This window comes from Balaenoptera acutorostrata, chromosome 14 (genome assembly GCF_949987535.1).
Source record: "Balaenoptera acutorostrata chromosome 14, mBalAcu1.1, whole genome shotgun sequence".
NCBI classification, from domain to species: Eukaryota; Metazoa; Chordata; class Mammalia; order Artiodactyla; family Balaenopteridae; genus Balaenoptera; species Balaenoptera acutorostrata.
In genome coordinates, this window is record NC_080077.1 from 43,276,616 (window position 1) to 43,292,484 (window position 15,869).

Consider the following 15,869-nt stretch of genomic DNA (forward strand, 5'->3'; position numbering starts at 1 on the left):
ATTCTATTTATATGAAACGTCCAGAAAAGGCAGCTCTATATGTAGAGTAAGCAGACAAGTGATTGCCTGGGGCCGGGAGTGGGAACAGAGCTTAACTGTAAAGGAGCAGGAAGATCTCACTGGAATGATGGAAGCGTTCTAAACTCTATGGCAGTGGTGGTTGTACAAAATGGTAAACCTGCTGAAGATCATTGAATTGCATACTTGCAACAGGTGAACTTTAAGGCATGTACATTATACCTCAGTAAAGTTGTCTCTAAACACACACAGATATTTCTAAACTGAGGACATATGTCCTCAGATCCCGTGGACCTTCGGTCTGCACAGACCTTGGCCTGACCTCAGGTCCCCCCCACCCCCCGCAGACCCCTTGCTCTAGGCATCACCAAGCTGGCCGGGCTTTCCACTCACCAGTGTCCTGCTTCGGAACTGGTTGAGTTAAGCCTTCTTCCTCTCCCAACTTTCTTCCCTCTCAGGAGATCACAGACATTCCAAGCTCTCCCCATGCCTCCTATTTTCAGAACTCTCTGGTTGGTTGGTTCCTCCGTAAGAAATCGCTTTATCATCTTTGGCCCATCCACTTTTTTCTCTCACTTTTCTAGCTTTTGTCAACTGTGTTTTTTAAAAAAATTTGTTTTCTTTACTACTTTATTTTCTCTTTTTTCTCCTCTCTTCCTCCCTTTTCTACCTTTATTTTCTTTGCTGTCACCCATCACTCTTTCTCTGTATTTGCTCCACTTGTGATCCCACAAAACGACTGTAAAAATCATGGCCCTTACATGGGAGAACAGTACTGGGGACAGACACTTTATTAGTACCAAGAAAAAGGAGAGACGAAGCGGTACTTTGCCAAATCAACCTCTAAACTTGAAAGTACCAAAAAATCCTTCTCAAAAATATCTCAAAATTTCCCTCTACCTCACTATTGTACAATCAAACCTGCTTCTCTCTCTGCTACATTCATGGGAAATAAAGTTATTAAATCATATTTTTAAACTTTTGCTTATTTGTATATAACTGTATTTTAAAATTATTTTTCATTATGAACAAGAATAATAGCAAAAAAAGTATTGTATTGATATCAATGTAAATACTTTTGTAGGCTGACCCAGTAAAGCACACACTACTTATCATATTATTTCTATAGAAAAAAAAAAAAAATGATGTCTGAAGCCCAAGCAAGATTTAGAGTTTATTTTTGGTTTATTAACTGGAGACTGCCATTATTTAACTGGTTGTAAGCACCTTTACGTCTTAAGTGCTATACATAATTGTTCCACTGGCCGACCTCCTATCTTGTTTTACTGCAATTTTTTTCCTGATATATTCTTAAGAGCAAAAGGGAAATTGTAGATATAACTAAGCAAAATTAAATTTCCCTGTCAGTAGAACAGATGACGGATTCGTCATCATCTTTGGATTTTCCTTTCACGTGAAATATATAATGCTGGGAAAGATTAGCATATTAATAGTCTCTACTATCAGAATTCATTTCTTGGTTATAAATATGTAAAAGAATGAGTTTCTAAATTCTTTAAAATTCAGCTGAAGGGAAACAATCAGGACTGTAGCTCATAATTACTTATTATGTGAGATTATGAAAATAGAGGTTACTGTTATGTCTTGCCTTAAGGGAGATGGATAAATACAGACATGCCACAGCAGACTGCATTCAAGGCTGTAAAGAAACTCTTCAGGGAGAAGGATAGGAAGAAACAATGCTGACCTTTCATTTCCTGTAGGTTGCTCATAATTTACGAGATTTCTTTACAGCTTCAACTATCTTTAAACCTTACGTATACTAGTTAAGCCACAATAATGAAAGCTGAGATCATAAACAGCAAAAACTCCATTTAGATGTAGGATAGATTTTTCTAATGTAACCTAGAGGGAGAGCCTCTCAGCAGTGAGAGTTTTATGTTTTGATTTTTTTTTTAATTTTTTTTTTTTAAATTTTGGGTCTTCGTTGCTGTACACAGGCTTTCTCCAGTTGCGGCGAGCGGGGGCCACTCCTCGTTGCAGTGTGCGGGCTTCTCATTGCGGTGGCCTCTCCTGTTGCAGAGCATGGGCCCCAGGCACGCGGGCTTCAGTAGTTGTGGCACGTGGGCTCTAGAGCGCAGGCTCATTAGTTGCGGCTCACGGGCTTAGTTGCTCCGCGGCATGTGGGATCCTCCCAGACCAGGGCTCGAACCCATGTCCCCTGCATTGGCAGGCGGACCCCCAACCACTGCACCACCAGGGAAGCCCTATGTTTTGATTTTTAAGTGCTAATTTTAAAGTTGGCTGCTAGAGAAAAGGGTGTGAGTTTGTTTTAGCTTTGGTCTCCATTTCCTGTGTAAGTCCTTTGGGATGGATGTTAAGCTGAGATATGAAACCATTGGAAAAAAACAGGTAAAGAGAAAATATTATTATGAAAAGTTAAACATTAACTTTCCACATAGTTTTTTTTTTGAAAGGAAAATTAGTTTGACAGGGTGAAAGACTTTGGCAAAATAGGTGGCCCTGAGACCTTTATCTAGGCTCCCTGATAAAAGAGTCCAGTCTGTGGAAAGATCCTCCCCAAAGACGAGCAGGCCATGATCCAACAAATGTCTCTTTACCCCACAGGCTGAAGTTTGCAAGAAACAGATGATTAAGTGTAGAGCTTTTACAGAGTTGGCTAAGCTTTTGAATCCTGCCCTTTAATTAACAATATGCTTTACAAAACCAGGTAGCTGTAGTAGACAGTTATACCCACGTGTTAATCACTTATTTCAACAGGAAAAAACACTGGAATTTATGAATGGACATTGGTCTGTCACTACATGTTGATGAGAACGTTATGATCTTTGTCAGACCATGTTGCATGTACACACCCAGAGGCCGCACTGATTTTCCGGCATCACTGCTGGAGTTGGGAAAGGAGATGGAGGAGTGGTTGCAGGCGACCCTGGGAGATGTTACTCTCTCTGCCCTGCCTGGGCCAAATGACTCCTTGCAATGCAGTCAATAAAACGTTAAAAAGTTAAGTTTTCATATAAAAATGTTTATAGTTCATATTCTCCCATATAAACATTTCAAGGGAGAAAAAAAACAAAAAACAAAAACCTCCAGCGAAAAGGATTAGATTCTGTCCCAAACCTTGATTTGGAAATCTTCCCAAAAGAAAGCTGTCTGATCAAATTGCTGCAACCTTAAGTGGTAAAAACAATGCACTATATTTAAATGTAGCTATCAGATTTTTCTAATCAGAGTATGAGAACCCTCAAAATCATCATGTCTGGACTCTTCAGAAAAACACATAAGCTTTGTGATGTAGGATGGATCACTCCTAGGAGGCCTCCGGGAACTCCACAACTTCTCTTCATGGAAACTACAGGATTCCAGCTGCCTTAATCTTCATGCCTGTAAAAACGTGTACTTTTTCAAATTTGGGCCATATCTCCCCTGTGGCAGTGCTTTGTGTCCTTTGTCCTCAGTGGATTATTACAACTCTGGAAGTTCAAGAAAGGCATAAACTTCTAGATCCAAGCTCTAGAAACATTTCCATATTGGAGCTGAGAACTCTAAAAATAACTTTTTAGCACTCAGTCCTTGATATTCAAGAGGAAAACTTTAGAGCAAGGTGAAAGTGTGTGTGTGTGTGTGTGTGTGTATTTCAGGAGTAGGAGGACTTAACTTTAGGGCATAATATTACGTGAAGCTTCACTCACCTCTGCCTGAAGCACAAACTTAGGACATGTGAACAATTGAGCAGCGGAGGGGACACGTTCCTTGCGCGGTTTGTCTGCCAAATCACTTCTGTTCCCTTAATATATGGCGAAGGCACCCCTTCTTTAAAACTTCTTTATGGAATTAAACCATGGGGTCCTGGAGGTGAAGACCACATTTCACACCCAGAAAGCCTGTGTTTCTAAATCCCAGCACCTAGTACAATATAACTCTACTACATAAAGTACTAAAAATATGATTGATGAATAAAAGGAATCAATGAATGAGTAAACATGTATTTATAAACTGCTGTGACTGTGAAATGTAAGGCTTTACTTAATAAAATCAGCTTATGATACTTAGGTTGAATGAACAGCTGCTTTGTTTTTGAAAGCCACCCACTTTTTATTTTTCCTTGATTGTTTTTTGTTTTCCTGAGATTAAAAATTTTGAAATGAATATTAAGGTAGGTGAAAGTATTGTTAAAACTGATGATATGTAAGTGCATCACAGGTTTAATTATAGTAAAATAATAAATAGATCTGGATTTCAAAAGTACCTCTAATAGATTACATTTTCCTAGTCCCTCATCTGAGATATTCTTAATTTATTTATTTTATTTATTTATTTTGGGCTGCATTGGGTCTTTGTCGCTGCGCATGGGCTTTCTCTAGTTGTGGCAAGCGGGGGCTACTCTTTGTTGTGGTGCGCGGGCTTCTCATTGTGGTGGCTTCTCTTGTTGTGGAGCATGGGCTCTAAGCGCGCAGGCTTCAGGTGAGCAGGCTTCAGTAGTTGCAGCATGCGAGCTCAGTAGTTGTGGCTTGCAGGCTCTAGAGCGCAGGCTCAGTAGTTGTGGTGCACGGGCCTAGCTGCTCCGCGGCATGTGGGATCTTCCCGGATCAGGGCTCAAACCCGTGTCCCCTGCATTGGCAGGCGGATTCTTAACCACTGCACCACCAGGGAAGTCCCCATCTGAGATATTCTTAAAACTCTGTCCCCTGATATACCAGTGGCTTTGCAGGAAAATTTCATGGGGTTCACATACTATCAAAACGAAAACTGCAGGGACTTCCCTGGTGGTCCAGTGGTTAAGACTTCGTGCTTCCAAAGCAGGGAGCTGCAGTTCCATTCCTGGTTAGGGAACTAAAATCCCACATGCTGTATGGCCCCAGAATTAAAAACTAGAAAAAAAAAAAAAAAAGACAAAATAAAAGGAAAACTGCGAAAATTTTTTAAATTAAGTGGGAAAAAAAAGAACAACTTCAGATATTCATAAATCTTTAAAGTTTCTCTGAAAATATTAACATTCGGTCTCTCTACTGTTAATAATGGACATATTGGGTTTTTTTCACCCCAGATCCCTGATAATTCGTGTTCAGACTTGTCCATTTCCTTGCTTTCCAATGCTTCTCCCTCTTATGGTTCTATAGATGAACCCAAGAATACATGGACACAATACACTCTACATAAAAACACAGCACAGTTCCTTGTTTAAAAAAAATGTTCTGTTTTTTGTAACTGTCTTCTCTCATTTGACTTGTATAATCCACATCTTTAAAAGTTTCAGACTGCATTCAGTGTTTTAAGGTCAAAAACTGTACTTTTCTATGTTGAACGTACTGGTGAGTACATTTTCTACGTTGAATTACTTGGCAAGCAAGGGAAGGTTCTTTATGGGCAGGACTCAAAAGCTCTTGTTTACTGTTAATCCCGAATTCAGTTCCCAAAGCAAATGTCATATGCACAATAGCTCTGTTGTGGATTCAGAACCAAGTTCCATTTCAACAATAGTAAACTCCTCATCAGGCCCTGTTCTGCAGACATGTGGTTTCAGTCAGGCACTCCAGCGTCACCTCAGAATGTCTTTAATAGTTCGGCTGGATCATAAGTTCTTACAGATAACCAGCTGTTTAGAACTAAAGTGTTTTCCTGCTTACCTGCTACCTACCTCTGAGCATGCACGTCAGTTCCACAGTTCTACCTCATATCTGATGCATAAACTAAAATGCTGGTTGGTAGATGTTGATCACTGGTGGACTAATTTTGAGGAATTGTTTTTTAACTTTTTTTCCCTCTATTTTCCAAATATTTTTACAAAGAGTTTGTGTTAGTTTTGTAATCAAGAAACAAATAAACTGTTTAGAAAAAAGCAAAAGCAGTGCCAACGGTAGATATCAAGATATTTTACATAAAAGGAAAAGATTCTGTTTTGGACTGCCAGTGAAATTTCTGATCTAATATTCTGGCAGACTATGAAACCACTTCAGAAAGAATTTTACTTCTTGCCAGAATTACGGAAACAGCCTCTTTTTCTACAATGTTGAAAAGATTGTCCACATCTCTCCCTATTCAGTTCCATTGTAGTTCAGAAGATGTTTTGATTTCAAAATGTGTAGAAGGGAAGGTAAACCAGTGCCTTGCAGACCACATCAGGCCCAAATACTGTTCTGTTTGGTGACCACATGATTTAAAAATTGAAACTGATGCCCCTCGCATGGACATTTAGTTCCTCACAGGCCCATCACACCTTTAGGTAACCTGCCTGGCACCTGAGGTTATTTGAAGTTGACACCTAAAGGCTAGCAGTTAGTAAACAATGGACTGAGATATGGTGTGACTAAGACATGTTAGGCAAAGCAACAATTGTGCTGATATCACCATTCTGCTCTTCATTTTGCACAAGGGAAAAACTAATTTTGGAAGTAAGGAATTACAGTTAATTCAGTATCTACAAACGCATGGCTCTTACATCACCTTCTATAATCTTCTCCCCTATATCGTCTTCCTTCCTACTTAGTTCTGCACACACTGCCTGCTAATATTCCTAGAGCCTAACTGTACTCATGTATGTATTGTTTATTCAGTCATTCTTTCTTTACTGGGTGAAAGACCCCTTTTAGGCGCTAAGGAAACAAAAATGGATATAAAGCTCACAGTCTAATATCCCCTGAAGGGGATCAGACGTGAACATTAAAAGTAACAGGATTGTGATAGTTGCTAGGAACTGAGGGCTACGGAAACACAGAGGATGAAGGCTGTGACTGCCTGGGAAAGTGTTCCAAAGGCGACAACTGAGCTGACTCTGAGAAGGAGACATTCAGCTGATAATCAAGTCAGATAGGGTTACTCCGAGACAAAGGAGGGCAAGCCAAAGCCTGGGTTCAAGGGAAGGCTTGGGAGAGTCAAGAAACTGCAATTAGTTTGGTTTGACTGAATCACCAGGGAGTAAGGAATGGAAAGAAAACAGATTCTCATTATTCATCCATTTAAGGATTCATTTGATAAATTGTTTAATGACATGCTCTGTGCCAAACATTGAGGATACAATAGTGATTTATATAGTCAAATCAATTGTTGCACAAGGATCACAGTCTAATGAGAAATAGAGAAGAGTGTATCAAGAGTAAATAGAGTGTATTAGGTGCTGTGATAAAGTAAATCGGCTTCCCTGGTGTCTTATTTTAAAAAAGGGCCGCGGCCACCCCAGCCTTCAGCAACCACCACCCTGAGCAGCGGCCGTCAACATCGAGACAGGACCCTCACCAGCAAGAAGGATACAACTCACCGAAGGCTCCGGTGATGGTTAGAATCTTTGAGCAATTAAGTAGTTTTTTTTAATAAGCTTTATTTTTATTTTTTATTTATTTATTTTTGGCTGCATTGTGTCTTCATTGCTGCGCGTGGGCTTTCTCTAGTTGTGGTGAGCGACGGCTACTCTTCACTGCGGTGTGCGGCCTTCTCATTGTGGAGGCTTCTCTTGTTGCAGAGCACGGGCTCTAGGCGTGTGGGCTCAGTAGTTGTGGCTCGCGGGCTCTAGAGCGCAGGCTCAGTAGTTGTGGTGCACGGGCTTAGTTGCTCTGCGGCATGTGGGATCTTCCCGGACCAGGGCTCGAATCCGTGTCCCCTGCATTGGCAGGCAGATTCTTAACCACTGCGCCACCAGAGAAGCCTGCAATTAAGTATTTTTAAATGAAGGTATGTACATTGTATTTTTAGACATAATGCTATTGCACACTTAATAGGCTACAGTATAGTAAAAACATAACTTTCATATGCACTGGAAAACCAAAAAATTCATGTGACTTGCTTTATGGTGGTATTCGCTTTATTGTGGTGGCCTGAAACTGAACCTGCAATATCTCCAAGGTACATATAATTGAAAATATGCATTGAGAGATGGAGAGAGGTCAGTGCTAGACGTATGGGTTTGGTGACCATTAGCACACATGTGGTAATTAAAAACATAAATGTACATTAGCTCAGAGTATCACTGTTCATTTCTAAAATGGTGAGCTCTCCATGTTGCTTACCAAAGCAATTCCTAACTCCTCCAAACGGCATTCAGACAAAACTGTGATGGTTCAGCACTACGGACAGTGGCAGGACTGCGTGCCCTTCCCTGCCCCCTCCTCACCCCACCCCCAATATTTTAGTTCTGTAAGATCAGGACTTCATTATCTTTCCCAGCCTAGCTTTCTCTCTTTACTGCCTACCACTGCCCTGGCCCATATTATATGCTTAAGTCATCTTGTTCAAGCTTTTGTTTCTATCAGATGACAACCTGAGGCCCAAAGAGGCTAAACAGTTTGCTTAAAACCACATTCCTGGTTAGTGGATATCTTAGATCTGTTCTCAGTACATCATCTCTTCTCTCATTTTATTTGTTCCTATTTCTGGAAGGTTTTTTGAGTTCGTCTTCAAATTCATTGATTTGATTTGTGGCATTTTCCTATTTTGCTCTTTGCTGCTTTCATTGCTTTTTTTTTTTTTTTACTTTTTCAGTCCTATTCTTATTTCTAAAGCAATCGCTCCTAATTTCAAATAGTTCCCATTTTAAATATGTAATATTTTTTAAAGTGACAGCTTTATTGAGATGAAATTCACATATCATAAAATTCACTCTTTTAAAGTGTACAATCTGGTGGGCTTTACGATATTCATAGAGTTGTGCAATCTTTCCCACTGTCTAATTTCAGAACATTTTCATCATTCCCCAAAGAAACCCTATTTACTTACTAAAAATCACTTCCTATTTCCCCTACCTGCCACCCAGCCCCTGGCAACCACTGATCTGCTGTTTTTATGGATTTGTCTATGCTGGGACATTTTACATAAATAGAAGCATAAAATATGTGGTCTTTTGTGTCTGATTTTTTTCACTTAGCACGTTCTCAAGGTTCATCAATGTTGTGGTATGTATCAGTACTCCATTCTTTTATTGCTGGATAATATTTCCGTGTGTGTGTATAATTTTGTTTATCCATTCATCAGGTGATGGACATTTGTGTTATTTCCATTTTTTGGCTATTATGAATAATGCTGGTCTGAACATTTCTGTTTAGGGTATTGTGCAAACATATGTTTTTATTTCTCTTGGGTATATTTCATTTCTCTAGGAGTGGAATTTCTGGGTGATATGATAGCTCAATGTTCAACTTTTTGAGGTACTGGCAAACTGTTTTCCAAGATGGTGGTACCATTTTACACTCCAACCAGAAATGTATGAAAATTCTACTTACTCCACATCCTCACCAATACTTTTTACTGTTTGTCTTTTTTATTACAGCCATCCTACTGGGTGTGAAGTGGTATCTCATCATGGTTTCATTTTCCTAATAACTAATATTGTTGAGCATCTTTTCAGATACTTATTGACCATTTGTCTATCTTATCTGGAGAAATGTCTATTCAGATGATTTAAAAATTAATTATTTGTCTTTTTATTGTTTAGTTGTAAGAGTTCTGGATACAAATTCCTTACCAGTTATATGGTTTGCTAATACTTTCTCACATTCCCTGGGTTGCCCCTTCACTTTCTCCAGGTTTCTTTTGAAGCACAAAGTTTTTACTTTTTTTTTTTTTATTTTTTTTTTATTTTTTTTTATTTTTTATTTATTTATGGCTGTGTTGGGTCTTCGTTTCTGTGCGAGGGCTTTCTCTAGTTGTGGCAAGTGGGGACCACTCTTCATCGCGGCGCGCAGGCCTCTCACTATCGCGGCCTCTCTTGTTGCGGAGCACAGGCTCCAGACGCGCAGGCTCAGTAATTGTGGCTCACAGGCCTAGTTGCTCTGCGGCATGTGGGATCTTCCCAGACCAGGGCTCGAACCCGTGTCCCCTGCATTGGCAGGCAGATTCTCAACCACTGCGCCACCAGGGAAGCCCAAGTTTTTACTTTTGATGAAGTCCAATTTATCTGTTTTTGTCTTTTTTGTTTGTGCTTCTGGCATCAGATCTAAGAACCATTGCCTAATTCAAGGTCACAAATATTTGTGCCCATGTTTTAAGAATTTTATACTTTTAGCTTTTTTTAAAAAAATTAATTTATTTATCTTTTGGCTGCGTTGGGTCTTCTTTGCTGCGCGCAGGCTTTCTCTAGTTGTGGCGAGCGGGGGCTACTCCTCGTTGCGGAGCGCGGGCTCTAGGCACGTAGGCTTCAGTAGTTGTGGCACACGGGCTCAGTAGTTGTGGCACACGGGCTTAGTTGATCTGTGGCATGTGGGACCTTCCCAGACCAGGGCTCTCGAACCCGTGTCCCCTGCAATGGCAGGTGGATTCTTAACCACTGCGCCATCAGGGAAGTCCCTATACTTTTAGCTTTTACAATTAGGTCTATGATTTACTTTGTGCTAAATTTTGCATATAACGTGTATATGGTGTGATGTTCTTTTGCATCTTGTTGATAGCCTAGCATCTTTTCCTGGGTTTTAGAGTTTGCTAAAGTTTTTTGTTTGTTTTATTTGTATTATTAACTGTTCGTGGATGGGGTCATTTATGTTTACACCTCTGGTTAATCTCCTTTTATAGATTAAAACTGATGCTTTTAATCTAGAAGATGGTTCTTTCTGCTTGTTCATTTTTATGACTGTGTTCATCTCCATGGATGAAGTTCACAATTTTCAGAATTGTTTGAGGGTCCTATTCAAATATTAGGTGCAGACAATGGGAGAAGGGAAAAATTAAGATTTTTCACAGTTCTACTTTAATAAGTTGGATTCCAGGTATCTGCTGGAGTAGGGGAAGAGTTACAGCAAGAGGGGGCAGGGTCAGAGACTACCACTGTGTCACAGAATTCTTGTTTTCTTATGGCTCACCTCAGTATATGAAGGGTAAGCTGGGATGTCCTGGGATATTGCTCTTTGTGGACTCTAGCATTGAATGTTCTTCCTATAGATGTTGGTAGGATTGGTATTTGTCCCTCCCTAACTGCCCTATATCTCACATTTACCTCTAGACACAGAACACTTTAATAGAGAGCCCTTAAGGTTTATAGCAAGTGCCAATTCTTATTTCCCCCCTTTTTATACCCCTTTGGATATTCAATAGTAGTTAAAACATGTAAACTTAGATCAGTGTCTTGCATCAGAACCCTTCTTTCAGCTTCTGATTTGGATCTGCTCATTACTGATTATTCTTGGCTTCCATCTACTGACTCACATTAGTTCAGCTTCCTACTCTCATCACCCTGAATGGTTATTTTCTGTTTTTTGCTGGTGTTTCCTATACTTGTCCTGCCCTAGCCACCAGCCCCCTGACCTTGGTGACTGATTTATTTCTTGATGTTTTAGAGCAATAAACTACAATTAGAGATCAGATTGTGCTTCTGCCAGAGGTCCCGAGTATTTCCACGTTGCCTCACCTTTCTTCATTCTTAGAGTGAACCCCAGTTACACCTGAGGTAACCAAGTCCTTGTAATGTACAAGCGCCTAACACACATAGGAGCTTCTGAAAGATTTTGAAGTACCTTATTCATCTTTATATTGCCAATGGCACTTAGCATCACGTATGTACACAGTAGGTGCTCAACAAATATTTAAAAATTCACTTGAATAATTAATAGAATAACATGTCAATTTCTTAGTAAATAAAAAACTTCTCTAATTCTAACAGCTTGAAGATAGTTTTTTTTTTTAAATTTTATTTATTTATTTATTTTTGGCTGCGTTGGGTCTTCGTTGCTGCGCATGGGCTTTCTCTAGTTGCAGTGAGCAGGGGCTACTCTTGGTTGCGGTGCGTGGGCCTCTCATTGCGGTGGCTTCCCTTGTTGCGGAGCATGGGCTCTAGGCACACGGGCTTCAGTAATTGTGGCATGTGGGCTCAGTAGTTGTGGCTCGTGGGCTCTAGAGCGCAGGCTCAGTAGTTGTGGCACACGGGCTTAGTTGCTCCACGGCATGTGGGATCTTCCCGGACCAGGGCTTGAACACGTGCCCCCTGCACTGGCAGACGGATTCCCAACCACTGCGCCACCAGGGAAGCCCCTGAAGATAGATTTTCATCCTTACATTTATTTTGATGGTGGATGTGAAATGGTACAAATGGATATCAGTACTTTTTAAACAATACCTTCCTAGAGATAGTTTAGAGTAGAGAAATACCATAGTCTCAATAAGTTTTAACAATGAAAGAGTTGACAGATCAGTGGTGTAATTATACTTGTATCTCCATTGTACTAATTGAAATTAGTACTTTTATTATTAATAGTAGTTTAAAAATATATATATATTCTCAATTCAGTTCCGAAAAGGATTTAAGGTAGTTGACATAAACATATACAGTATAACAATACCTAATGTAATAACAATAGTAAGTTATAAGGAAAGCAAAGAGAGAGAAAATGGGTGTAGAAAAAAAGATAAAACCAGGAGAGAGGTTAGTAAACAAAATGTATGCTGCAAGGTCACCTACATGTACTTGCTTGTGGAAGGCTACATATTTGGTTCTGACTTTTGCAAGCAGTATCAAGAGGGCTCACAACCAGTTACAGAACTAGTGTCCATAGATTCAAACAAATTGCTTGGGATAAATACAATTTCTCCAGTTACTGAAACCATAAGGTCATCACAAGGACGACACTGTAAGTTATAATGATCACCATCCTTATAGTCAACACAGCACACTTTTGTAGGAGTCATTTCTCAGTATAGGCTAGGAACACAGAGTTCTTTACACAGAAGGTTCAGTAGACTAAATTTAAGTTGTGCAGTGCTTTTAGCGCTGACAGTAACCCTGCTGGTTGTCCTAATGAGGAGAACACTTCCATGGTCAAGTTGAAATGGCATGATGCCTCTAATGCAGCTCAATAGCCTTGAAGAAATTTTCAGATCAGTGGGCATATTGTTGGATAAAATATGCCAAAAAAGTCAAAAGAGCAAGAGGTCTATGGTATTAGTCAGATTTCTGCTGCAGTAGTGCTGCATAACAGCCAGCCACAGATTTTAGAGGCTTAAAACAGCAGATGCTTGGGGGTTTTTTGTTTTTTTTGTTTTTTTAATATTTCACTTTCACATTTTTCTTTTTTTTTGAATTTTATTGTATTTATTTTTTTATACAGCAGGTTCTTATTAGTTATCCATTTTATACATATTAGTGTATATATGTCAATCCCAATCTCCTGTTTTTCTTGCTCAAGGTTTGGTCAGCTCCACATCTCCTCATTTTTGAGTCAGTGGCTAGCCAGTAGATTACAGAAGCAAAGAAGTGCTAAAGCCAAAGACAGGCATGTGTAAAGCCTCTGCTTGCATCACATCTGCTAACTTCAGTTGCCAAAGCAAGTCACATGGTCAAGCCCAATATGGTCAGTGGGGAAATATACTCTGCCTACTCTGGTGGGAGGTGCTGCAGAGCCACTTGACAGATGCCGTGTAATTCCACATCAGGGAGGGACAATCCAATTACCATCACCATAATTCTGTTTGCTATACCCCTTCACATTTCACTTCCCATTTCAGACCTCTAAGGATCATACAGCATTGGATTAGTAAGGAAATTTAAAGGTTGTCTAGTATGATCCTTTTTGTTTTAAATATAAATTATCTGGGGCACAGAGAGACTATAAGACTTGCCTATAAGTCAGTTCAAAGCTCTGCTATGTGAAACTAAATGTTGTACCGCTGACTTTCCTCTCTACATTCCACTTCCAAACCCCAGCTCTACGTGGAATTAAATGAGTCTAGTTCATGAGATAAATCTAGGATTAAGGACCTAAACTTCAGTCTCCAGAGATAAAAGCCTAGACTGGCTGCAGATGTAAAGAGTTTTGATAGTACACTGAAGGGAGACCTTAAATTCTAGGTTCTGACTTTTAAAAATTGGTTTCTCATAGGGTTTTTCTAATGAATATATTTACAGAGTCTGAGTTGTTATTTAAAAATAGGTAATGCTTCCAGAAGGAAATGTTTAGTTTCTTTCCCAGTTGCTTTCCATTGTCTCCATGTTTTATCTGACAAAGAATCAAATGTAAGTAAGGGCAAGGGGGAGGGGAGGTAGACTGAATGGAAGATTGCCAGAGATGGAGGAAAGCTATAAAACAGGTCATGTTCAAGCTGACTTTTGTTTTTTAAGTTTCCCTAATGTCCTCCCTAAGGTAAATCACCAGTGGGTATGTGCTTGGCTTACTCCTCAAAAGCAGATCTGAGCTGGTAAGCACGCTGAAATGCACTGGAGTCGGGTTTGTTTTGAGAGAAGGGAACAGCTGTTCCTCCGGAGTCCTCAGCAGACGTGGAGCCTATCCATTACCTCAGTGTTCCTACATGCATTGCTTACAGCCCTTTCTGTGTTCTGTTTACTGTGCCAATTTTGTTGGTCAGCGTGACCGGATATTACTTTTTTTTTAAAAAGAGATACTTAATAGTTAATATAGTATTTGTTATTAATGTCCTGTCCAAGTTTGAAAGTTTCTTTAACATTTCATGGTTGTACTTCTAGTTTGCTTACTTCTGTGAATCGACACTTCTAGCAAGAAACTTGACCCCTGTAGATGATATTATCTTGGAGGAATGTAGGGCTAGGCTAGAGAGTAGTTTTTCTGAGAATCAGTGATCTGACCACACATAAGAAACAAAGCCAGGTAAGAAGCAGCCATTCAACATGAAAAACAGAGCGATAATTTAGCTGTACAACATTAAAAAAGAGGCACAGGAAAAGATACAAAATATGCTTTAAAATAATTATTTCCTATCCTAATATTGTTCTGTTCCCTTTATTTTACCCTCGAACAGATGGTCCCCAAGTTTTCAAGTAGGATCCCATTTTTAAGATGAAAAAATTTCACAGAGCCCCACATAACAGTAAAATTGTAGTTTTAGTAGAATTTGATTGAGACAGTACATTAGGACAAAGCACATTGTTATGAATTCAGTAATGCTTTTAATTAAAATCATGCTTTATTGAACAAAAGAGCATCTACATTCATTTGAAGAATAGGCATACATATCAATGCAAGCCAACTTATTCAGGGTACAGATATAAGCATACTTCATGAAAGTATGTGGGTCTCCCTGTAATAATTATAAAGATTGGCAGATGTCCATGGCTCATAGTTTGGCATCTAAACTTTGTTCTCCATTTTTATGCCTGTCAGTTTTGGAAGCTGTCCTATTTAATGACATCATTGGTCTCCAGTCTACACAGGCACTGCATATTCTTACTAGTTGGATTAATCAGGACATAAGAAAATGAACTGAGCCTTGTCTTTCTAAAAGAAGACTGGAGTTTAGGACCTTTTTGTGTGTGTTTTTCAATCTACTATATGTTTCCTTGAGGAAATCAGTATCTTTGAGATATTGATATATCTTTTACCTTTTGCAAAATTAAGGATGGGGGCTGGGGAGATACTTGTTCTGCCCAACTCAACAGATACTGTGAGGTTCAAATTAGATTATGTAGCACCTAATTATATAAGCAATCAATGGTAGCTGGCCAGTCAGTATTTGAGTAGAATCTTCCCGTTTAGAACCTACTTCTTAGCTGTTGCAGTACTAGGAATGCGTAGTTCATCCAGAGTTACCTTGGCCTGGGTGACTGCCATGCTCCCCAGACTCACAGTGGCTTGTGGACAGAACGCAGAAGGTCTGCACAGTGGACTCGGCTGAGAGCGGTGACTTAGTTTTAAGATTCACTGTGGCCTTTTCAGTGAATCATATAATCTCTGGGCCTCAGTTCCTTATGAATAGAGAAATGGACCAAAATCTCAAAGGTATTCACTTTTTGCAGTGGGGCTCTTTTTTTTTCCTAAATGAAATCTAATTGCAAAACTCCAATGTATAAACCAGACACAAAACAACACACAATTTTCATATGCAGTTTAAAACTTTCACTGTTTGCCATTGAGGCCCTAGGAGTACACCTTGAAAACCACTGATTTAGTTCACATTTAAGATCCAGCTCTAAATGAAGATGCCCG

The 15,869-nt window shown here is 39.6% G+C and overlaps 1 protein-coding gene across 5 annotated transcripts in view; it reads left to right on the forward strand.

The window, feature by feature from the left end:
- CEP85L (centrosomal protein 85 like) overlaps positions 1 to 15,869 on the forward strand; it is a 210,954-nt gene that overhangs the window by 19,386 nt on the left and 175,699 nt on the right. The window contains exon 1 of one of the 5 annotated variants that reach the window (XM_007190765.2): positions 7,226 to 7,272. The exons of the other annotated variants lie outside the window; for them this stretch is intronic. Coding sequence (XP_007190827.1) covers positions 7,270 to 7,272 — 3 coding nt within the window. The 5' untranslated portion in view covers positions 7,226 to 7,269. Of the gene's footprint in view, positions 1 to 7,225; positions 7,273 to 15,869 lie in introns of those variants that run through there. 5 annotated transcript variants of the gene reach the window in all.